Source organism: Perca flavescens, chromosome 22, assembly GCF_004354835.1.
Source record: "Perca flavescens isolate YP-PL-M2 chromosome 22, PFLA_1.0, whole genome shotgun sequence".
Classification (NCBI taxonomy): Eukaryota; Metazoa; Chordata; class Actinopteri; order Perciformes; family Percidae; genus Perca; species Perca flavescens.
Genome location: NC_041352.1, coordinates 11545741 through 11569896, shown reverse-complemented (window position 1 = coordinate 11569896; position 24156 = coordinate 11545741). Strand labels below are relative to the sequence as shown.

General features: G+C 40.2%; 1 protein-coding gene across 2 annotated transcripts in view; it reads right to left on the bottom strand.

Moving 5' to 3' along the window:
• The window catches only part of LOC114549379 (nuclear mitotic apparatus protein 1), a 108175-nt gene that overhangs the window by 21027 nt on the left and 62992 nt on the right, over window positions 1-24156 (bottom strand). For both annotated transcript variants that reach the window (XM_028569654.1, XM_028569655.1), the window contains exons 11-22: window positions 21548-21631; window positions 21097-21264; window positions 20848-20931; window positions 19897-20064; window positions 18311-18541; window positions 17970-18200; window positions 15688-15789; window positions 15305-15381; window positions 14820-14964; window positions 13284-13521; window positions 7419-7503; window positions 4808-4919 (exon numbers count right to left, since the gene is read on the bottom strand). In XM_028569654.1, the coding sequence (XP_028425455.1) occupies window positions 4808-4919; window positions 7419-7503; window positions 13284-13521; window positions 14820-14964; window positions 15305-15381; window positions 15688-15789; window positions 17970-18200; window positions 18311-18541; window positions 19897-20064; window positions 20848-20931; window positions 21097-21264; window positions 21548-21631 (1725 nt within the window). The remainder of the gene's footprint in view (window positions 1-4807; window positions 4920-7418; window positions 7504-13283; window positions 13522-14819; window positions 14965-15304; window positions 15382-15687; window positions 15790-17969; window positions 18201-18310; window positions 18542-19896; window positions 20065-20847; window positions 20932-21096; window positions 21265-21547; window positions 21632-24156) is intronic.

Below are 24156 nucleotides of genomic sequence, written 5' to 3'. Positions count from 1 at the left end.
GAAGCAAAAAATTGACTGGTAGATAACATGCAAATTCCTTTAATATCAGAAAAAAAAACAGACCGGGAAAACACAAACAAGACTTTGCATATAACACACATTCCAAACACAGACATAGACTCATAGGCCACCTGTTCAACTGCTCGTTGACGCAAATATCTAGTCAGCCAATCACGTGGCAACAACTAGGCATGTAGACATTGCCTGTGTTTGGAAATCGCATATTAACATACTGCATACTACACACTCAATGTGTATGTATGGCATACTGTCTACTACATTAACTATTAAGCATGCCATTACCAGCAGACTGTTCACACTGTGGTATACGTACACAAAATCCACATACTATGACATATTAACAGCTTTTAGCCTGGCTCAAAATCTTTCTGAAAAGACGCAATGCATGATGGTGGGGTTGAGTATGTCCAATAATCTTATCTCATGCTCACAAAATCGTGCTAAACATAAGGGCATTTCTCACATACACAAAATCCACATACTATGCAGTTGGAAGGCACTACATATTCACTTTTACGACATACTTAGTATGAATAGTATGATAGTATGCGGTTTCTAAAAGAACCATGGTAACAAACGATCTACTGAAGTTCAAAGCAAGCATCAGAATAGTGAAGAAAGGTGCCAGACAGGCTGGTTTGAGTATTTTCAGAAACTGCTGATCTACTTGGATTTTCAGGCACAACCACCTCTAGGGTTTACAGAGTGGGGGGCTCCAAAAAAAGAGAAAAAATCCCGTGAGACACACCGCAGTTCTCTGGGCGAAAATGCCTTGTTGATGGCAGAGGAAAATGGCCAGACTGGTTCGAGCTGATAGAACGGCAGCTACAGTATCTCAAGTAACCACTCATTACAACAGAGGTATGCAGAAGAGCATCTCTGAACGCACAACATGTCAAACCTTGAAGCAGATGGGCTACAGAGGCAGAAGACCACACCGGGTGCCAATACTGTCAGCTATGAACAGGAAACCGAGGCAACAATTGGCACGGCCTCTCTAAAATTGGATAATGGAAGATTGGAAACAATGTTGCCTGGTCTGATAAGTCTCAATTGCTGCCGCAACATTCAGATGGTAACGTCAGAATTTGGTGTAAACATGAAAGCATGGATCCATCCTGCCTTGTATTAACGGTTCAGGATAGCGGTGGTGTTGCTGATCATGTCCATCCCTTTATGAACACAGTGTACACATCTTCTAATGGCTACTTCCAGCAGTTTCACTTAACATTACAATGACATCACTGTACTCAAATGGCCTCCACCATCACCAGATCTCAATCCAATAGCGCACCTTTGGAATAAGGTGGAACGGGAGATTCTTATGTGCAGCCGACAAATCTGCAGAATGTTTCCATTATCTTCATCAGCAGAATTAAGGCAGTTCTGAAGGCAAAAGGGGGTCATGTACTGGCAAGGTGTACCTAATAAAGTGGCCGGTAAGTTTGTACACACTGTGCATACAAATACTTACACAGCGAGAAAGACAGAGCTATCTGAGGTTCAGCTACTGTGCACCGAGGCAATTTGTAATATAGATTTCCTCTATAGGCCACTGTTGTGTACCATTTACCATTTCAAACCCTTTGATTTTTTTCACCGCCGGATAATTCATCTTCTGCTGGTCAATAACAGAGATTGGGACCTAATGAAGGAGTCATAGTCAGAACGGCCATCACACTGGTGTTTAAACACTGTTTGGAGACAAATTCATTGAAAAGCTCATCTGTTGTTGAAATGATGGAAGATAGCAAGAATGCAAAGGGGAAATGTAAGGGACTGTGTATGAGTGCAGGAGCCAGCCAGAGAATACACACATACAAAAGACATTCAGATACGTACATACACACACTCCTAAAAAGTTCACTACAAATTCAAGAATAAAATAAACAAAACTGTGATTGGTTGAATCATTAAAAAAAAAAAAAAAAACATAATAATTTTAATAGATTTTTGTATCAAATGACCTTTGTTGTACTTTAAAAACTTAACAGAAGCTTCTCTTGAATAGTAATCAGCTAAACAAAAGCCAGAGTGGAAGCCCACGACTGACAAGGACATGGAACTACACCTAGCCATAGTGACTAGATGCTGCTGGCTGTTGTTACAGGCACAGCATCTGTGTGTGGAAATAATCTTAGAAACCCTAGGAAGTCACTGCGCCTGGCCAAGAAATAATCTCACATAACCTGTGGAAAACTTGGACAGGGCCAGGCTATCAGTTTTCCCATTTCCAGTCTTTATGCTAAGCTAATCTATCTATCCATCTATCCATATCCATATCTATATATCTATATCTATATCTCTATATCTCTATACACACACACACACACACACACACACACACACACACACACACACACACACACACACACACACACACACACACACACACACACACACACACACACACACACAGTACAGGCCAACAGTTTGGACACACCTTCTCATTCAATGCGTTTCCTTTTTATTTTCATGACTATTTACATTGTAGATTCTCACTGAAGGCATCAAAACTATGAATGAACACATATGGAATTATGTACTTAACAAAAAAGTGTGAAATAACTGAAAACATGTCTTATATTTTAGATTCTTCAAAGTAGCCACCCTTTGCTTTTTTATTAATAAGGGAAAAACTTCCACTAATTAACCCTGACAAAGCACACCTGTGAAGTGAAAAACATTTCAGGTGACTAGCTCATGAAGCTCATTGAGAGAACACCAAGGGTTTGCTATCAAAAAAAGCAAAGGGTGGCTACTTTGAGGAATCTAAAATAATAGACATGTTTTCAGTTATTTCACACTTTTTTGTTAAATACATAATTCCATATGTGTTCATTCATAGTTTTGATGCCTTCAGTGAGAATCTACAATGTAAATAGTCATGAAAATAAAGAAACATATTGAATGAGAAGGTGTGTCCAAACTTTTGGCCTGTACTGTGTATATATATGTGTATATATATGTGTATATATATGTATATATATATATATATATATATATATATATATATATATATATATATATATATATATATATATATATAAAAATAAAAGCAATGTCTTAAAGGACAACCAAAAGAATCAGAATTGATTCAGAAGTCTTAGAGTAGGGCTGGCTGATATCACCGTTAACAGACTTTCAGTAAAATTGTATCGCTGCATATCATCCCCTCTCCCTCCCCCATTTCCTATCACTCTTCAGCTGCTCCAATAAAGGAAAAGCCCTAAAATTAGACTTTAAAATCTGTTATCCAAATCAATTATTCAAAGCAAGTTGTAATTAAAACAAACAAAAATAATTCTTGTAGTTCTTGTTGTACATGCCTAAAGATTTCTGACTGATGTGCTTAACAATGGAACATAGTTCATTTTGTTCAACTTGATATTGAACATTAAGATGATTTTTATCGTTTGCTATTTTTGCCATATTGTGGTATAGATTAATATCAAAAAGAAATATGCTAATATTAATATTGTGACATAGATTGAAATCATATCAACAGTTTACCCAATCCAATTTCAGCCCAAGGAGGCTGCTGCTTCCAATACACAAGAAACAGACCTTTACTTTATGCTTGATAACTCATACACTGGTAGCCAATCCCATGTCTTCTTCATGCATGACTTGACAGACCTGTGACTAACTCTGACATGGCCTATGTTTGATCAGAAATTGTACAACAGAGAAAAGAGGACCAGTCACACAGCGAAGGCAGAGATGAAAGGATTTTCAACAAAAATAGATGGATGGCGAGCACTGGCTTGGCTACTGACTGACCAATCAACTGGCCTAAGTCAGTGTCTTACTGGCCCTGGGCAATAACTATTGTCAAACCCCGGTGCGCTAATGTTAGCAGAAAAAAGGAGAGCCGCGCTATGTGGGCTGCATTATTCACAAGAACAGAGTAAGGTAGAGGAAGAGCAAGTGAAAGAGACAGAAATGGAGAGAGAGGAGGATGTATGAAAGAAAGAGAAAACAGAGAACAGGAGAACGCAAAGAGAAAAATAAAGAAACAAGAAGAGGGAAAGACAAGGAGGGACTTTAAGAAGAATTTGAACAAAATGCAAAATCAAGATCCGAGAGAGCAGCACTGTGCACGGAAGCTTAAGACAGAATTTAAAGATGTCAAATCTAAATGAACATCAGTTCCCCGTCCTGGCTTTACCCTTAATTATCCATTCTGTCTTTGTACAGCGGCGGCTCATCTCTGACAACCGCTCTCCCCTGAGACACCCCCCCACCCTCCTCCGCACCCAGCCAGAACATTAGGGAATATTACACCCAGGAATTAACGCTCCAAATCACCTTGCCAGGTTTAGGTCCCGCATACACCCCCTCCTTCTCTTGGACAAGATAATCCGGTCTCTAGCACCGGATATATGCCACTAATCATCAGAACGGTAAGGGGGGTGGGGGTGAGGATGCAGGGGAGAGAGGAGAAAGGAAGAGGTGAGTAAGACCTTGGAGGGCATTGGAGGAGAGGAGAGGAAACGTATTAGTATTCCTGTTTATGTACTACAGTAGACCTGGCTCAAACCCAAAGTATAAAAAGAGTAAGGTCAGCTACAGAAATCATAACGCTAACTGGCAGAAGGATTAGATGATCACATTTTAATGGTAAAATGTGGTAATAGTGGTACAATTGGTATAGTTTTCTGTGAGTACAGACAGTTCCTCAATGGTTTTAGATGGAAAAACACCTGCTCCAAGCCAATTTAAACAAACTCTCTGAATTATTTGCAGAGGCTGCGTCACTCAGGTCAGGTGTGTATTTATTTACCTGGTCCTGTGCATCCTGCGCATCTCGCTCGGCCTTGACTTTGTGATCGACAGCCTGCTGAAGATTCCTCCTGAGGTCTGCCACCTCCCTCTCCAGCCTCACAGCCATTGACCTGAACACACAAACACAACGACTGAACTTATCACTATACTAGAATACAGTTCATTAATAAAAACATCTGTCACTATATTTAATCACTCCAATATCCTGGATGCATTTTTAATGCTCATTTAAATAATTCCACATTCATTATTAGTATAAACAATAAACAAAAACACACATCTGAAGTATTTCATTCCAATATTAACTTTCTTGAAAACACAGATCTGTGGGAGTGTTTAACGTAGGCCCAGAAAGTGTGAGTAGTGCGTGAGTGAGTGTGTGTGGCAGCCGAGCTAAGGGAATGTGAAGGGGATCAATATGAGGGGGTCTATTCCTGCCACACAACTGTGCGTGTATGTGAGTCAGTTAGTGTCTGCAAGTGTGTGTGTGTGTGTGTGTGCGTACATGTGTGCGAGCGAGTTTGTGCGTGCCAGCTGCACTGGCTACAGCGGGATCAATACGACAAATGATTACCATTTCCACAAACCTCCCTCCACAGCCTCGCTTCGGCCGCTCAGTGAGCCTCAACACCCCACAAACCTCCTCCACACATGCATACACACAAACCAAAACAACCCCCCCACACGCACAGACTCTTGACCCACATCTCTAAAAGCTCAAATAAAAATGAAAAATTGCAAGTTTATGAATAGTAATAAATATTTCGGCTCTCTACAAGTTAAAAAGTTTTGGGACAGTGAACTGAAGTTATAGATTTTACAGTTAAAACAAGAATGACTATGTAGCGAACGGCCACAAAGTCAGCATTTAACCATACTTTTTTATTGGTATTTGTGTTAAATTGACACATGTGAATGTTCAGTTCAATGTCTACCCCTCTCCGTCGTACACGTATATATTTTCAGTTAATCATTTCGTCTATTGACTGTCAAAAACAATGACAAATCACAAGTTATTACTACATTCTACTTTTTTAAGGTTGCAACTATCAACTGTTTTTATTACCGATTAACCTGCCGATGATTTTTTTTGGTTAATCGATGAATCACTTCATTTACAATACATCAGTGAAAACTGTCCATCACAGTTTCCCAGAACCCAAAGTGATATGTTTAAATTACACAAAACCCAAAAGTATTTCCATTTATGTTTAAAGAAAAAGATTCACATTTGAGAAGCTGGCATTTTTACGCAACTAATTAAACAAATAATTTCAGCTCAAATTTAAGATAGTTTTTAGGTTTTTTTAAAACTATTTTTTAATCTTTATTTGACAGTGGACAAAAGCTTATTCTAAACAAAAAACTTAATATTCATCATAAAATTATATGAGAAAGTCAATTTAGTCAGTTGTGAGGACATACACAGCAAAAGCTGGCCAATTTCAATTAATTATCTTTTCAAATGATTAATAAAAGATTTAATATATACATTCTAAAATATATCATCCGAACACACAGATTAATTGACTAAATGTTTCAGAAATGAACTTAAAAAGGATACTAAGAGAGTGACTTAGTGGTAGTAAAAGCTGAAGCAGAAGCAGAACGGCCAAAACAAAAAGAAAGAAAATGCCTGATAGATTGGTCCATGGAGAGAACACATGATAGGATGAACAGAGAGAGAGAGAGAGAGAGAGAGAGAGAGAGAGAGAGAGAGAGAGAGGGAAAGAAAAGAGAGAGAGGAGGCATCCTGTGGAGAAAGGAGGGGATTTCCCACAGCACAGATGGAAGCCATTAGTATGGTGTTGTTGCTTGAAAACCTTTCATGTCATTGCAGTTATTAGATAATACTGGGTTAACAGTAAACAGCATGATTATGCAAATGGATGTTATATGCAGACGCAGCGATTGTTTTACTATTCACTACCTAAAATTGGTTTAAATGTAATAAAATGTAATAATTAAAAATGTAACCTATAAAGTCTCCACGCCGAGTTTGAAATTGTCGGGTTGACAATGAAAATGTTCCATGGCTCAAACTTAACCGAGAAACTCCCTGAGACGGAGACCGTTGCTGTGAGGTCATGTTGAAGCCAAAGCCACAACCACAACTATGTGCGCACAAACAGACGCACACAAACACACACACACTACTGGCTGATACATGCTTGCTGATGTCATCACCGCAGCTCTGGTGACACACAGGGGTCAAACAGGGGTCTCGCCTCTGAACTCTGAACTCCACGACCTAACATCTGTCCCATCAATTACCATTTTGATATTTCTGTAATTCTGTTTGATTCACTCAGGAACAGAAAAATAAACACAACAGAATTTGCAGTTGGGATTTCCAACTCTTCAGAAATAATAATATAATGAAATATAGACCAAAAAAGTTAGGCCTTTTGCTTTGAAAGACTCTCTTAAACAATGTACATTTTTAAAGCTTAGGGCTGTTCTGTTCAACACATGTTCAGTTAAATGGCCTACTGTACGCCGCACGTAAAAAAGCTAAATGGTTTTGATTACTGAGCTTACACAGGGGACGATGGGAAATGGGATAAGAGGGGAAGCTTCTTTCCCTCTCTCCCTCTTTTCCTTCTTACCTTATTTTCCCCTCTGCTAGCTTTCCCTCATTCAGACACCCCTCCATCCGCCTCGCCTCCCCTGCACGGGCTGCCAACTCCTCCACTGAGCAGGAGAGAGAGAGAGAGGGAGAGAGAGAGAAAGGCAGAAAAGTGTGAGATAAAGAGCAACAGTTCACTTCAGACGTTGTTGGTTAGAGAGTAGGTCTAATTCAAATGGCATATTCCAATTGAGATATTATATTCTCAGGTAGCTCTTGAGGCTGAGTACATTTACTTTTTGTAATGTATTTAAAGAAAGAAATATGTAAATGAGTACAACTGCTCCAGCAGACCAAGGTTAATAGAATGATTTACAAAACATGCATACACAGACGTGATAATTGATTCTTGTCAAGTTCATTTCAGAAAAGGTTGGAAAATATGAACTGTGAGCCACCTTCAAAGCAAAACCAACTCAGAATGCCTTTCAGAGGCACAGAAGGTAGAAGTGAAAGTATTGCACTGCTTGTACGGGGCAGCAGCCTCTTTTGTTGAGACAAAAGGAGCGCTCCCAGACTTTGTCAATAGATGGCACTCTTTACCTTGAGCAAGCCATCTGAGCTCATACTCCTGACTGCATCCCTTCAATCACATTCCCTTTTCAGCCGTCTCCTCCGTCTACGTGCAATAAAATGGCATTGTCCTACACTTAGTAGTTTAGCACATTAAGCGGATGCATAATAAACCACTAGTCAGGTTCCCTTTTCAGTTTGAATTTAAAATTTAGGATTTGCTTCTTTCCAACCCTCTTTTTTTGTTCTGTGTGCTGTTTTGTGAGTCAATGTGTCTTCATAGCTCTTAAAACCTTTTCAATAAATTCAGTATTCATTGAAGTTAACATAAACTGTCAGCCATCGGTGGCCAAGGCTAGTGAATATTGAGAAGGTGTGTGTGCTGAATATGTAGAGGTGCATGCACTCCTGAATATGTGTCTGTGTGTGTGTGTGTGTGTGTGTGTGTGTGTGTGTGTGTGTGTGTGTGTGTGTGTGTGTGAATATTTACAGTATGGACCTTGACTTTGTGGGTGTGGATGTGTATTTGATTGTGTGAAATAGAAATAGAGAAATGTTTAGTGTATTGTTGTAATGCTTTTAGGGCCACGCACCACACTGTGATGGTAGTGGCGGGACAGAGTGTGGGGGAAGCTAAAACCAATACCAGAAAGGAGGAAACAGAGAAAAGAAAATCTACATTTAATAAAACTATGATTAATTTATGGCTTTGCAGCATCCAAACTGTTTAAACTAAAGCCCTAGGAAAATTGAAGCGGCAACAGGAATTACTAAATATTTAACGATGCACAAACATTTTTATTTGTGTGTGTGTGCGTGTGTGTGTGTGCATGTGCTCCCTACCTTGGCTATTTTACTGAATCTCAAGGTGAAAGTTTGCTATGAATCTCAATAATCAATAAAAGCGGAGATGTAAAAACTTGAGATGGGGATAAAATTCACATTCAAGGCATTAGTTTTGAGGTGACCTTAGTGACATCTCCCACCAGGGGAGACCACAGAGAGAGCAATTAGCTGCACAGACTGACCGTTTACACAAACACTCCTATTTGCACCCAAACACACACAAGCAAAGGCACACACACAGCTGAAACACACACACAAGGAATTAAGTGAAAAGACAACAGCTTAACATTTCTACAAATATAAAAAAGCTAGACACACAAAAGTAGAAAAGCAGCACACATACACAGAAGTTTACTTAAGAAAAATAAATAAGATGTGTGGAATATTTAGCTTAGTTTGATGACCAAATACAACCAACATTTTCCTCATTAAACGAGGATCCACAGAGGATTGTGGATTTCTCAACAATCAATTCTTCTTAATAGCTTAAGGTAGAACAATAGTCCATATTCGGAGGCCTGGGGTCTTTTACAACTGGCTTCATGAAGTTATGACATTAGTCCACAATCTAAGATCTTGGGTCTCTCACTTTCTTGAACCTTTTATACTGGCTTGACAATTTAAGGTATGACACTAGTTTATAATCTAACTCTCTCTCGATCTCTCCCTCTCAATGCCTTCATACGAGCTTCAAAGCCCATCATACAGCATCAGCTTTATCATCACAGATCTGTGGTCAGATTACAACGCTCTCACAGCTAACCTTTAACATGAGAGGGACGAAAACCCGGCTAACCCTGAATCAGTGGTTGGGGCTCGGCTGGGCCCTGCCTTGCCCTTATAAAAGCTTCATAAGGCTTCATAGGGGCTTCCTTTGGCTTTGTTGGGGGATTCGTAGCGGGCTAAGGTGCTCCCGAGAGGCGTCCCAAAGCCTCCCAAGACTCTCTCTCTCTTTCTGAAGTTTCATGGGCTTGCAACACTGCTTTTGGGTATAAGCCAAAAGGTGCAGACACACAGCCGCACACCGTCATGCACACAAATACACCACAAGAAAAAAGAAAAATTGTATGCACACAACCGTGAACACTCACACAGACAAAGAGTAACACACACACACACATGTAGAATCTAAAACTCACACACACACACACACACACACACACACACCCCCACACATTCCCCTCTTGCTCTCTACTCTCCGCTTTATTTACAATCCTCTGGCAGCGGTACAAGGGCCCGGGGCTATAACACACGGCACCTAATGCTCAAACTGCCAGGTAATCTCATGTCTGACATCCCCCTTTGATAGAAACTGATCAATAGACTCTTGTAAAGGAGTCATTTTCTCTGATGTTTCTACCAACCACTTCTCTCTATCTCTCACCCCTTCTCTCTCTCTCTCTCTCTCTCTCTCTCTCTCTCTCTCTCTCTCTCTCTTTTTTTATTAGCCATACATTTATAATTCATATTTTGGCGGGGCTGAGTTTGCTCTGAGACAGGGGGGGGGGGGGGGGGGGGGTGTGGGCCTTCTTTGTGTAATAAAGAACAATGGTGGTGAAATGATGGGGAGAAATGCCAGTGTTTGCTGCTGGTTCCGGTGAACAACAGTTTTGGGGATCGATAGAGTGTGAAATGGGATTATAGCTAGTAATAGAGGTGGATTGGAGGAGAGAGGCCTGTGCACGTGTGCGTCCAGGGATCCAGATTGGATAGCAGCACACACACACACATACACGCACACTTGTGGGCACACAAACATGCACACAATAATGATTTCATCATCTTTAGGCAGATGAACATCAGCAGCACAGAGGGGTGGTAATATCACATTTCTGTTTTTGTGGAAATGTGGAAATATGGATATTGTGTTTTTGTTTATGCTGTTATTTCATTTGTTGTCACACAGCATCACATTTATTTCACATTACGGCCAACCTTACAACACATCTTATTTAAGATGTAAGATGACACTATCAGCCATATTTGAATATTTCAAACATCCATCCTTGCTTGAATTTCACAGGTAAGTGCTAAAAAAACAGCCATTTAGTATAAACCACATACAGTTTCCTATGCCTCTGATTAGCAACACAGTCTTAGCCTACTGTAGTCTACCTTTCTATTTGTTGTCTCTATAAGTGTCTTAGAGTTTCAAAAAGCATGCCACAAATCAGTTCTCAATTCAGTTCAATTTACCCACATATACTGTAAGTTAGAGATGGCCCGATACCACTTTTTTGATTCCCGATACCGATTCAGATACCTGAACTTTCGTATCGGCCGATACCTAGTACCGATCCGATACCAGAGTGTCTTATATTTCATTATGTTTTAACAACTGTATACTACTATCCCTGTATGGATGGGATATGATTTCTATCTTTGTTGTCGGTCTGGCTCAGGTTAAACTCTTTGTGAAACATGAACAAACACAAACAATGAATGCCCCAGAACTTTCTTTTATTCTCCAGTTTGACAGTCAGTTATAACGGAAAAAGAACATAAATAAACTACTTTAATGTAGATTTTCTTTAGGGCTTTATTACGTGGTATCGGATCGGTGCATAAACTCCAGTACTTCCCGATACCAGCGTTTTAGGCAGTATCGGAGCAGATACCGATACTGGTATCGGTATCGGAACATCTCTACTGTAAGTGCTACATTGCCTACATAAATATATGTACTGAACACACACTGGCATTCTCTTAGCACCATATGTAGTTTTTTTTAAGTGTTGTGTGATGTACTCTCTAGACTCACTACTTTGTAAGAAACAGAATATCTACTGAACTAAGTAAATAAATGCTGTCAAAGAGTGACAGTAAATTTGACACATACAGTCATATGCCAGGTTTAAGAACTTTTTTCTCTCCTTTTTAATCACCCACTTCTTTCCCGTCTCTCCTGCCACAGTCTGATTAAATCCAGCTGGCTTCAGCCGCTTCAATCTCATCCATTTGACACTTCCCCGACTCATCCTCCTATCCTTTCTTTCCGCCTTTGACATTCCCTCGATCTGGCCACAGAGAACTTTTAATATAATATCCATCACATATAACTACTAATTATGTGTGCGCCCAATTAACTGCAGGATTCATGTAACATGTTACCCGTATCCTAGCACCAAACAACTTTACAAGTAAAAATTCTAAGATATACCATTAAAAATGTCAATTCCATAATCAATTAAACATCAGCTGTAAAAATGATACTCTGTAATTTTATAGACCAACAAAAGAAGAGAGACACATAACAGGATATCCATTTAACAGAACATAAAGTAATGAAATAAAGTCTGAAATATGTGGTTTTGATTGAAGTTTACTGTGGTCTACTCCTGTTGTTTTTACTGTACAGTATACCTCTTTGTGTTTGTCCATATTGTTCCAACAATCTGCTTTCTAACCTGTTCATTTTCACAATTCACTCCACCCTAGACCAGATCTACTGTTATCAAACAACAACAAGAGCTCATCTCCACTCAAGGCAAGGTTTTCATATTACAGAAAGAACCTCGAAAGGGCTTCATGTTAATAAAAAGGCCTTTTGTTCATGCCAGTAATTTCTCGAGCTGACTCCTAACCCAGTCTATTCAGGCTACTGCTATATCCAGGTAAACAATGCCCCTTTGTTATAATAATGCATCTTTATTCTTCTTAAGTCATTACAATAGGCTCTACATTGCTGGATTGTGTTTGCTGAAGGTAAAAGCGGAATAATATGTGGTTTTGTGTGGAGCGCAGAGTTGAGGGAATGCGTTTTGATCACAGACAAAGGCCAAGCTACACAGCGTTGTCCTTCTGTCTCTATCTTGTTAATGAGCAGTGTTCACCGAGCAAGCCAGCCACTGTCTGCCACAGATAGACCTCAGATTCATCTCTCTGCGGACAATAGGTGTGTGTATGTGTATTTGTACCTCGGAGAGCAAGTGTCTATGTGCTAATTAAAGCAGAGGGAGTTGGGAGAAATGGCTGTGTGTGTGTGTGTATTTGCCTGGCGTGACCGTAGATGTGTACGTTAATTCTTAATGAGACATTTCTGTGCTCAGTGAGACCCAGACATCACCATTCCTGCACTGACACACTACTACAAAGGCCAGCATCAGGCGCACACACACACACACACACACACACACACACACACACACAGCTAGCAACCAAATCACCACATTGCTGTACCACTGCTGGCATTTGAGCTAACTGATTGAGCTAACAGCAGTGTTGCTGGTTCAAAACAAAAGGCAGGGCACATTGTAAAGCTCCTCCAGCATCCTATATGCTTCTGATGGGCTATATTACCAAACAAGAAAAGCATATATATATATATATATATATATATATATATATATATTTTTTGTGAAAGCTGCACTGGTCACTATTCATGTGGTTTCATTTAAAAAATTAATTATTTGGTGTATGGTTTTTGTACGTGTTTGATGGTTAAATGGACAAATGAAATGAGTATGATTTATCGACTGATTGCTACCTGTGACTTGCAGCTGGCAGCGTAACTCCTCCAGCTCTTGGCTCAACTGCCTGACGCGAGTGCTCAGACTCCGTTTCTCTCCGATGGCACTCCTGATCTTCTCCTCCTCCCTCAGTAACTCTTCCTGAAGTCTCTGCACCTCTCCTCTCTGCGCATCCACCTCGCTGCTCCTTCTCGCTGCCTCTCGTCTGGCCTCCTTCAGCTCCTCCTCTGACTGTCTGAGAAGTGCCACATGTACCTGCAGCAGAAGTAAAGTTCAAGAGGAATAGTGAATGAGTGACTGCGTGTTAATGTGCAGGCCAAGCATCTTGCTAGATTGTGTCTAGAATGCACTTCACACTTGGCATAAAAACATGGAAGACCTTGACTGAAACTATAAAATAAAAAATACATATTTGTCTTGGTCACACAGCTAGAAAAACAAAGGCGGTGGATATTTGGTAGCTCGCCTCAGATGCAAATTTCAAAATCTTGTCCGAGCTGTTTGGCGTAGGCAAATCAGTTGTGTTAAGGGTTATGAAAGGCATACAGTGACCAACTCTGCATATTGCAAAGTTAACTGAAAGCCCTTTACAGCCATTATAGATGGATTTATGTTCACATATGAAATGTTTTATGGTATGTAGACACGTGTGCCTGAGTTTACACCGATAAAAATCTAGATTGGCAAATAAAATACATTTGGTCAGCCTCCATTGGCTGGTTGCTGAAATAAGCCTACTTCACTGCTACACACTGTACATTTGCTACCACTTGACAACTTTACTGCTAATTTCTTCTCTGCCCCATTATCCAACACTTGTCTGCTCTGAGTGCATGCACTGTCACTCTCTGTCTCGCTGAGCTATTTGTTAAAGGACATATATACATATGTCTTTGTAGGACACAGACTCATTATGTCATATTCCACAGGGAGTTGGCTGGATAAATGGACAAGACCTGACATGAAGAGAATATACTACAGTTGCTTGTGTGTGTGTGCGCGCGCGCGCAAATGTGTGTGCATGCTTATGATCTTGGTAAGTATGACATCACTTGTCTATCACTTGTATGTGCCAGAGGACGCACAAATTAATGTGTAAAATAAAATGTTCCCACTTGCACCTACAGATAAGACTACACACACACACACACACACACACACACACACACACAGATGTGACTAAGACTGCCAGCAATGTTGGCACTTTGCCAGGCTACAGTCACCACTTTGAGTAATTTAAATATTTAGTGTCCCATTGAGCTCTTAATTGGAGTCAATTTCACCAGCCTTGGCACGTTTGGTGCTTTAATTAATGGCAAGGCAATTTGTTTATGCCAGGCAATCACGGGACAATCACATGAGTGGTGGGTGTGTGGTGCCATTGGAGGTAGGTGGGTTGAGTACTCCTCTTTGGGAATCTCCAGCTCATGTTCTTAGCCTGACATGCATGCATGGGCAACATTTTAGGAAAGTGGATGAGGCCTCTTTATTTAAAAGTAGAGAGGAAAAAATAACGTGGAGGACAGGTCAGCAGATACACATTACTTTAATACCTTTTGGGTGTCAGCCAGCTCAAGCTCTAAGCGTGTAACTTCCTTTTTCAGACGTATCACTTCCTGTTCCAGCTGGCCGCGATTGCTCATGTGTGTATGGTGGGACTCAAGAAGACTTTGCTTCAGACCAATTTTTTCCTGGGCTCTATAGGGAGCAGAGCAAAGAGCGACTGACCTGTCTGAACTGCTGCGTAAGGAATGCAGAGTACCAATGAACATGGCGAACGAACAAAATGTCTACAACAAGAAAAAATTAAACCAGATAACAGATTAGCTAAATTAAAAGAAAATGATTTGACTAGATTATGTTAAATTGTCCATGTGACATATAGTGTGCTACTGAGTGCCATTTGGCAAGCAGACTGTAAAGAGAATGAGAGAGAGGAGGGGGGGCGGAGGCAGATGGGAAGGGTATGAGAGGAGAGACAAGGACAGGAACCGGGATCAGCAGAGGAGAATGAGAGTTTTATAGACTCAGTTATTACTGTCTCTCCAGCTCTGACTTCATCTGAAGAATAGCCTTTTCACACTCCGCAAGGCGCTCAACCTGCTCTGTGCAGCGCTGAAACACACACACATGCAGATTCACACACACAAAAATGGAGGTGCTGGAATGTAGCTTCATTTAATGTCAATGTAAATCTGAAACTAACATGTACATATGTCTAACCCTGTATTCATATGTATCTGAATACAGAGATACAAGAGATAGCTGTTACATTGGAAAACAACTAGAATGTAAACACATTTAATCTCCCAATTGTTATCTCTAAGTACCCGATATATTCTATTGGTTTATTGCGATGATAATATGCACATCTGTAATGTGTAACCTTAATGTGTAGAACGTTACAATGTATGACCTTACCTTCTGTAGCTGCTGTTGGTGTCTTAGCAGGCTGATGTACTCCTCGTCAGAATGAGAATGACTCTGTTGAAACAGCCGTAGGTCACACTCCAACATCAGTTTCTATGAGTAGAGAGAGCAAGGGAAATCAGTAGGGAGAAAAAAGAAACATAGTTAATATTTCAAAGAACTAACATATTTAACTTGCTTTTTGGTAGGCTTTATTCTTTATCTGCATCCCCCTTAGCTTCCACAAAGTGGTTGCTATTCTTTCTTCTTCAAAATGAGCCAAATGTAAGAATCAGTCAAAAATAATTCTCACAACAAAAAAACAATGATAGCCTAAAATGGAAAACAAAAACAAAATTGTCACAAATAATCAGCAAAATAATAATAATAATAATGATAATAAAAACAATCCAAAAGTTTGAAAAACAGCTGGGTGATTTTACTTAATCATACACTAAAAATGTGACCAACAAAATGCAAACAACTGATGACTCTCATAAAAGCAAAGACAGAAAAGGGTGCATTTGTAATGAATTGCATTTCTACAGACTATATGCATTTTGGTTTGCTAGTAAATGACAATGACACTGATGTGCCACTAAGGAAGCACATCATTATGTATTACACTCATTTGTGAATTGATGTGTTGCATCGCAGAGCACAGAGACACATGGACTTGATGTTCTAAGCACAGTTGACAAACTCCAACACAGCTAGCATAACATTAACAAGCAAATGTAGTGTGAGAAACTACAGTAGGCAATGGGTACCTGAAGATGTTAGGAATGTTCTTGTAATTGCAAAGGAATATCTCCTTGGGGGGCAGGGGGGGAGACCTTGTAGCTCATTTTGTTTTCTAAATGTATCACTACCCTCAATCTTAGTCTATTAACTGCTGCCCTTTATATAGACAAATTATATAACTAATTCAAAAGTAGACATCTTTGTAGGAAAGGAGAGAAATTCTACTTGTCTTATACTATTCATCTTCACCTAATAGTGAAATATTCCCTCGTCAGAATACAAATGAACAGAGATAGCATTAAGATACTATACTGTTTAAGTAACGGTTCTTTTTCCATCTGTACTTAAACATGAAATGTTTTAACTTGTACATTGGTTTAATATAAAAAAAAATCTATTTAGATTTTCCTTGTAAACAGGGAATGAAGACATTAGTGATTTTAGGGTTAGCTGAGCCTAACAGTGGCACGAGGTAGAGAATTAGCCGGATGTGAAGCTCCATAAGAACTCCTAACCTCTTGATAGGCGCCTCACAATCAAAGTCATTAGCCAGTGTAATAAAGGGCCTGAGATACAGCCATTCTTCAACAGCCTAACTCTTTTATAACCAACAGATTAAAGTTGATTGGATTAAAATGACATTCTGCCCGTCTGACCTTGGCGGCAGCAGTTAAGTTCATCCAAATTAAATTTCTCCGTAATAAAGATGATTCATTTGTTGCCTGACGTAGTAAATATAAAACAGAAAGAAAAAGGAGACAAGATTAAGTGACACACGCCAGTGCACGCATGCACACTTGTACACACGCATACACATTAATGCAAAGACAAATGCACACAAAGGCCCATGCGTGCCCACACACAAGATTAATGGAGCTGGCATCACCTGGGAGCACAGGCAAGAACACAGAGTCACCAATGTGACTTAACCTGAACACTGGTTCACGCAATCCAAATCCTCTCGTTGCAAACTCAGATGAGGTCCCATGGAAACTGCATCCTTAAAGAACACATACAACCACAATGAAGATTGAATTTGTAAGTCTTTGAAATGAAAGACTGACTCAAGTGGCTACTGGTCTGCTCATGTCATCTGCCTCGGTTTCCACTGAAGATATGGAATTATTAGAAGCAATGAAAAACAGTTTTTCAGGTGTTTTAAATGTTGTAGTAAAAGGAATATTCCAAAACTCAAAAGAGTGACAAAAGAGCTCTTGTGAACTAGAATTACCGTCTTGTGGTAGTACGTTTCCGCCAACCAGTCAAGTTGCAGTTTACATCCATTTCTGTCTAGACTCATACTCAATAAAAAAGGTATTTGGCGAAAATGGAAGTTATCACTATATTGACATGTATGATTGCAGGACGGACAACCCAAAAACATAATGCCTCCGGCCAAGACTGTTGCTGGCACGGAAGCATAAAAAAGGATATGACGACAAACAAATCTCCACAAACTGAGTGCTGTATGTGTGTGTCTGGATTTTTTAGGTCTATTTTTTTTGCGGTGTCTACATATGCTACTGTAATGTGAGCGTGTGCATCCTGACCTGCTGTTTGAGTGTGTCCGCCTGCTCCTGCAGGGATCCTAGCAGGCCTTGAAGATGGTCCGCTTTTTGTTGACTCTCCCTCAGTAGATTCTGATTGGCCTGGAGCTCATCCGTCAACTGGTCAAGAGCCTCCTGTGAGTTCTCCCACTGGCCAACCTTTTCCTTGTAGCGCTGCTCCATCTCAGCTAGCTCTTCCTTCACTGAATGAGTTGCCAATTGGGACTCTCTTAGCTGCCAATTAAACATAGTGAATAAGCCAATGGCAGAAATCTCTTCATAGACGCAGAGCTTGCTAAATGTAATAACGGTAATTTATTGTATTAATGTACACTATGATCTACCTGTTGCTGTGAATAATTTAGTTCCTCTTCCAAAAGCTCCACCTGCCCCTGCACCCTATGCACCTTCTCTATTGCTGCTGTGTACTTTTGTCTAAAAATGGCTACTGTTTCTTTCTGCTGCTGGGCTTGTAAACTGGCATTGTTCAGCTCCTCTGTGGCTCCTTTCAGCTGCTGATGAAGAAGTTCCATCTCAACCTCCTGCCTCTTTAGCTTCCCTTCAAATGTCTTGACCTGAAAGCAAACACAGTGAAATGAAGCACAAATATTGATGAGAATAAAGCATTTCTCTTTATTTAAGCGGAACAGCTGTAGCCCGAAGGCTTGGTACAGTGACCGAAACACTGTTACATTTAAAAGGAGAGCATTTTGACTCCCCTCATGCATAGGTGCTCTTGAGAAGATTTACATAACAGCTGCCAAGGGTGGAGAGTTACTGACCGAATGTGTTGCAAGTAACTGATGAATAAAGCAGTAGGGCGCCTTAATGTTTGCACAAATAAAAAGGAATGAATAAACTTCATCATAATGCTACAAAACCAAACAGTGAAAGAGGATACTTCATTGTGACTAAATGTGCCTGTAAATAAGAAGAAAAAAAAAAGACACATATTCTAGTTTGTTTTACATGGTGCAATATAATGTGCTGCTCTGCAGTCACCTCGCTCATAATGAAAGGGGAACCCAGGAAGTGAAACCAGGCTTAATCCCGGTGTTACACAAGGAATCCTACCATAGCTCACCTTTCAAGGGAAGAGGTTGAGAAAGTTAAACCCGCTCTAACACTCATCTTGAGTTCATCCACGTTAATCCCGCTGTAATCTGGATCAGAACATGAGGGTTTACGACTAATGACAGCCAACTAGTTAGATTTCAGTGGTTCACCGCAGCTTGGTTTAACCAGGGATTAGCTGGGCCCATCTAGGACTAACACTGGGTGGAAGGCAGCATGAGCGGGTAGAAAACTTACTAATGCAAAGGAAAGAGACACAAACCAGAGGAACTTTTATTCTCTACTTTAGAGTCAAAAAGCTGTGTAGGTGTATGTATGTATGTATGTATGTATGTATGTGTGTGTACTGTTTAAAACCATTGACTCAGCCCATGTACACTTAACTTTATTCAGAGTGTGATGGTGAATGTTTTACCCAAGGAAACTGTTTAAAAGTCCCACTATGAAACACACACACACACACACACACACACACACACACACACACACAATATATATAAAGTGAGGTGTCATATGCCAACTTTACCTGTTATAGCTGTGTATGTTTCTTGCTCTCTGTCATAGTATTTCTTTCCCGTTAATGTATCCACTACCCTACAGTCTAAACAGTAATGGTGGATTCAGCATTTCATCCTGTTGCTGGATCAAAGGCCTTATAACAAGGCTTAATGGGAACACCATGGCTTTCTTGTGACCATAATCAGGAGCTTGTGCTTTGTGGAAACAAACAGCCCTCATTAAATGTGATCCTTCATTTGGACGGCCATTTGAGTATTCATGGCTAGCACATGACTACCCAAGATGATGGGGGGGATAAGCGAAGGGGTGAAGAGGAGAAGAGAAAATTCTTCCGTACCTGTTGCTGACCAATATGAAGCTGATCATGTAGCTGCTGCTGTTCTCTCTCCTTCTGGTCTATAAGGCCCTCGATGTCTCTGACCTTTTCGCTTAACTGACAAGACTCTTCCTGTTGTCTTCTGACCTTGTGTTTCAAGTGTCTAACCTCACCCTCCAGTGCTGCCACCTGAGCAAGAAGAATGAGAAAGAGAGGAAAAGGATGGGAATGGAGTAACTATATGGAGGCATACAAAGCACACACAGACAGACAGAAAAGACAGTGAGGGGGCGGCAGTAGCCTAAAAGTGAGGGAATCATGCTCGAGTCAGAGAGCTTCCCAGTTTAGTCTCAGGACCAGTTGGGAAAATGTAGTCACGGCAGACATGAATGAGTAATGATTCCCCTTTCCTCAGCTCTGACTTTCGAGGAGCCTTTGAGCAAAGTGCTACTTTTTCCACTGCTCTAATGGAGCTGCTCAGTAGCAAACTGTAGAAAACTGTTGCTGGTTTGGGCACTTCCCTTGAGTGGTTGTGTGCAACTCTGTGGGTGTGAAACAGTTCAATGTTGGAAAAAATAAAAACACAGGGGTGCTCACTCAACCTAGCCTCAGCATATGAAAGGAAAAACCAAAAAAAAGACAGGTTTGAAACCCTTGTATTACTACCTACAATTGAATATAAGCCCTGAGACAAATTTAAAAAACCCCAAAAATGGAAACAAATCTGAAAAATTCTATTCTCTCGTGGAACACAGTTGGAAGATGCTAAATTAGCAAAGGGACAGGCATGTTCGCTTATAAATTGTACTGTAAGCTAAATCTGCCAAAACTGCAATATTGTGACCTGAATGTATACTCAATAATCAGAGAACAGTTAGAGAAATACAGTTGGAAAAGCCCAAAAAGGGAGATGAATAGATATAAATGGTAGGAAAAGTGCAAATCAACATGCAGATACACAAACAACCACACCTGTTCCTGTTTCCTTTGATGCTTTTGTTCAGCGGCCTTCATTTCAGCTCTTAACTGCAGAATTAACTCATCTCTGCTTCGAACCTGAACACAGAATATACATATTATACTTGCTACACACTAACCTATGCACACACACACACACACACACACACACACACACACACACACACACACACACACACACACACACACACACACACACACACACACACAGAGAGAGAGAGAGAGACACAGAGAAAGATGGACCTCCAGGTGCGAGGTGTGGAGTTTCTCATGGCTCAGAGCCAAGTCAGCCTCCAGTCTCTCTTTGGTCTGGTTGAGCTGGACAGACTCTCTTCTCCGGTCCTCCATCTTGGCTCTCAGCTCATCCCTCTCCTCGCTCAGTTTCTCCAAAGCCTTCTCTCTTCGGAGTAACTGGGAAGTATGCAATCAAATTGAGCCACTTCAGTCAGTGCTACAATCCTACAGTACTTTAAAAAACCCACAAAAAAACATTATCTAATGTGCAATAGATAAAAAGCATAATTTAATTTATTCTAAATTTGAATTCCAATATCAATTGAAAATTACAGTACAGTACATTTATTTGATAGTGGAATTAACAATACAATGTTCTTTAAACACAGTTAACATTAATATGAATCATGAGCATTACCATTTCTTTCAATTTGGTGAATAATGAAGCTGTTGTTCTTACCTCTTTCTGACATTCAGAGTGCTGCTTCTTACTCTCTGTAAGCTCCTTCACCAGCGTGCCCATCTTATTTTCCCTCTTCTGAATCTGGAAAACAAAAACACATTACTCATGGTTTGAGATTGTTGGATGATGCTTTTTTTTTTATTTTTTTTTTTTATTGCAAAACGCAGGTGCTCTTTTTGATGATATTCTGACATAACGTAAAGGATCATATCTCCTTGAATCATGGCAACACAAACCATATCTCAGGAAGCAGGGGAACTTAGGTCATTGGTTACAAAACTTTTGTGTTTAAGGTAGCGGTGGTGGGTGGATGGGCGCCACATACAGAGAAACAGTTGTTTATGCTTCTCTTGAGTTTACAGTATGTCTGATGATTGCTTGTGATTGTCTGTTTCCTTAGTGACCTTCCCTAATTACCCACCTCAGTTCTACGCCAAGTCTGTGTGTGTATGTGTGTGTGTGTGTGTGTGTGTGTGTGTGTGTGTGTGTGTGTGTGTGTGTGTGTGTGTGTGTGTGTGTGTGCACATGCTTTTATGTGTGTGTGATGCCTCAAAACTTTGTTGGGGAAATGTTTTAGACATTTTATTTTTTTATCTCTTCTGTCTGTGTTTAGCAAGTCTGCATTTTTTCATGGTTTTGGTCAGACAAAATGGCAAGGTATCTTTTTGAGCCAAAACAGGTTCCTAATGTATTTTGGTATATTTTTGGAAGCACTTACGTCTGACTAATTTTTTTTTCCTTTGAGCTTTAGAGGTTGAAACCAGGAAATCTCCATAAAAAGAGGAACTCCTATGTCTGGGAGTTAGGGACACTGGACAGTTGTAATATATAGGTGAGTTCATTTTCTGTATATACTGAATAACATAGGGATCAAACCACAGCCTTCTCTTATTTCACAACGTAAAATAATAATGACATTATAACTAATATGACTAAAAATAATAAAGAAATTGCACTTTTCACTGGGCTGCACATTCATTACATACACATTTGATGCATATATAGTTTCCACTTTCGAGATTATATATATATATATATATATATATATATATATATATATATATATATATATATATATATATATACACACACACACACACATACACACACACACATATACACACACACACACACACACACACACACACACACACACACACACACACACACAGTCTTTAATGCCAAACGGAGTCAAATGCTTGCTCTCTTTCTCCATCCCTCCCCACCTCCTGTCTGTCCTGCATGATCCAGGGATTGTTTTGACCAGAGTTGAGGGCTCGTTTGTAACTGTCCTGGGGGATTGATGGAGTTAACTTGGCTCTTTGACCTCCCACCTCTGGCTGTCAGCGACCAGGCTCGCTAAACACACTAAACCTGAGCTACGGCAAGGGGTGGAAAAAAACAAAAACACTGCATACATACTGCCATGCAAGAAGCAGCTAAATCACAAATGAGTGCTCATGTAAACACGCATACTTGTTTGAATAGGTACTACCCTGGATGGGAATAATACACAAGGTTGTGTTTTGCATTTGCAATGGACATATTTGCGCACACACAAAAATAAATGACCAAAACATTCATTCAATGGTACAAATACAAGTCATTCCACTTACCCATAGCAAACACAACACTAACATTATGCCCATTTTTAAAATCTTAGCTTGATGTATCTTTAGTGTGTGTGTGTGTGTGTGTGTGTGTCTGTGTGTGGGCGTGCGTGCAAATTCCCAATGTGAGTGTGTGATAGGCAAAATGGATGTTGATAAACACCGGAGGATGTCGTGTCAAAACAGACAACTTGTCAAAACGACACTCTAACTAGGTCAATCACAAAGTTTAAGGAGAAACTTTGGAGTGGAGCTTTGGTTTATGCATATCTCTACGTGGATGTCTATGCGTGTCTGATAAGCTTCTGAACGAATCTGCAGGAGGGGACCTCCAATATCGAAGGTATTTTTAAATCAATGAGCTCTTAAGTGTATCTCAGTCTCAATGTGTTCACACATACGCACGCACACAACACTCGGCGCAGACAGAATCCCTACTGACAGGCAATGACAAGATAAAGAGAGGGAGAAATAGAGGGGGAGAGGACGACAGGAGGGGGAGAAATAATATTTGAACAGTTGGGGGTGGGGGGTAGTGATGGGTGGGGTGGGGGGGATGAAAGAGAGACATGGCAAGGCAAGAAAAGAAATGAGCAATAAGAGAGATGAAGAGAGAAAGCAGGGAGAGAGAAAAAACTAAATACGCTATTCTGATGGTTGTGAAGCATTGTGAGCGGGACCAATGTTTGTCCAAGTCCAACCTTAAAGGCTTGAACAACCTTCCATAACACTGCTTGTACTGTTCTCGCTGTCTCCTTTCAGTCTTCTTTGCTTCCTCTCTCTCTCCCCCCTGCAGCCCCCCTTGTCCATTTCAAAAAGTATACAATGTGAATTATCATATCCAGCATGCTTTATAGAACAACTATGAGTGCATATACTTTATGTCCCAGTGGGGACGCTGGAATTACTGGAATTGTTGGATCTGTATATTATAGAGTGTGGTCTAGACCTACTCTATCTGTAAAGTGTCTTGAGATAACTCCTGTTATGATTTGA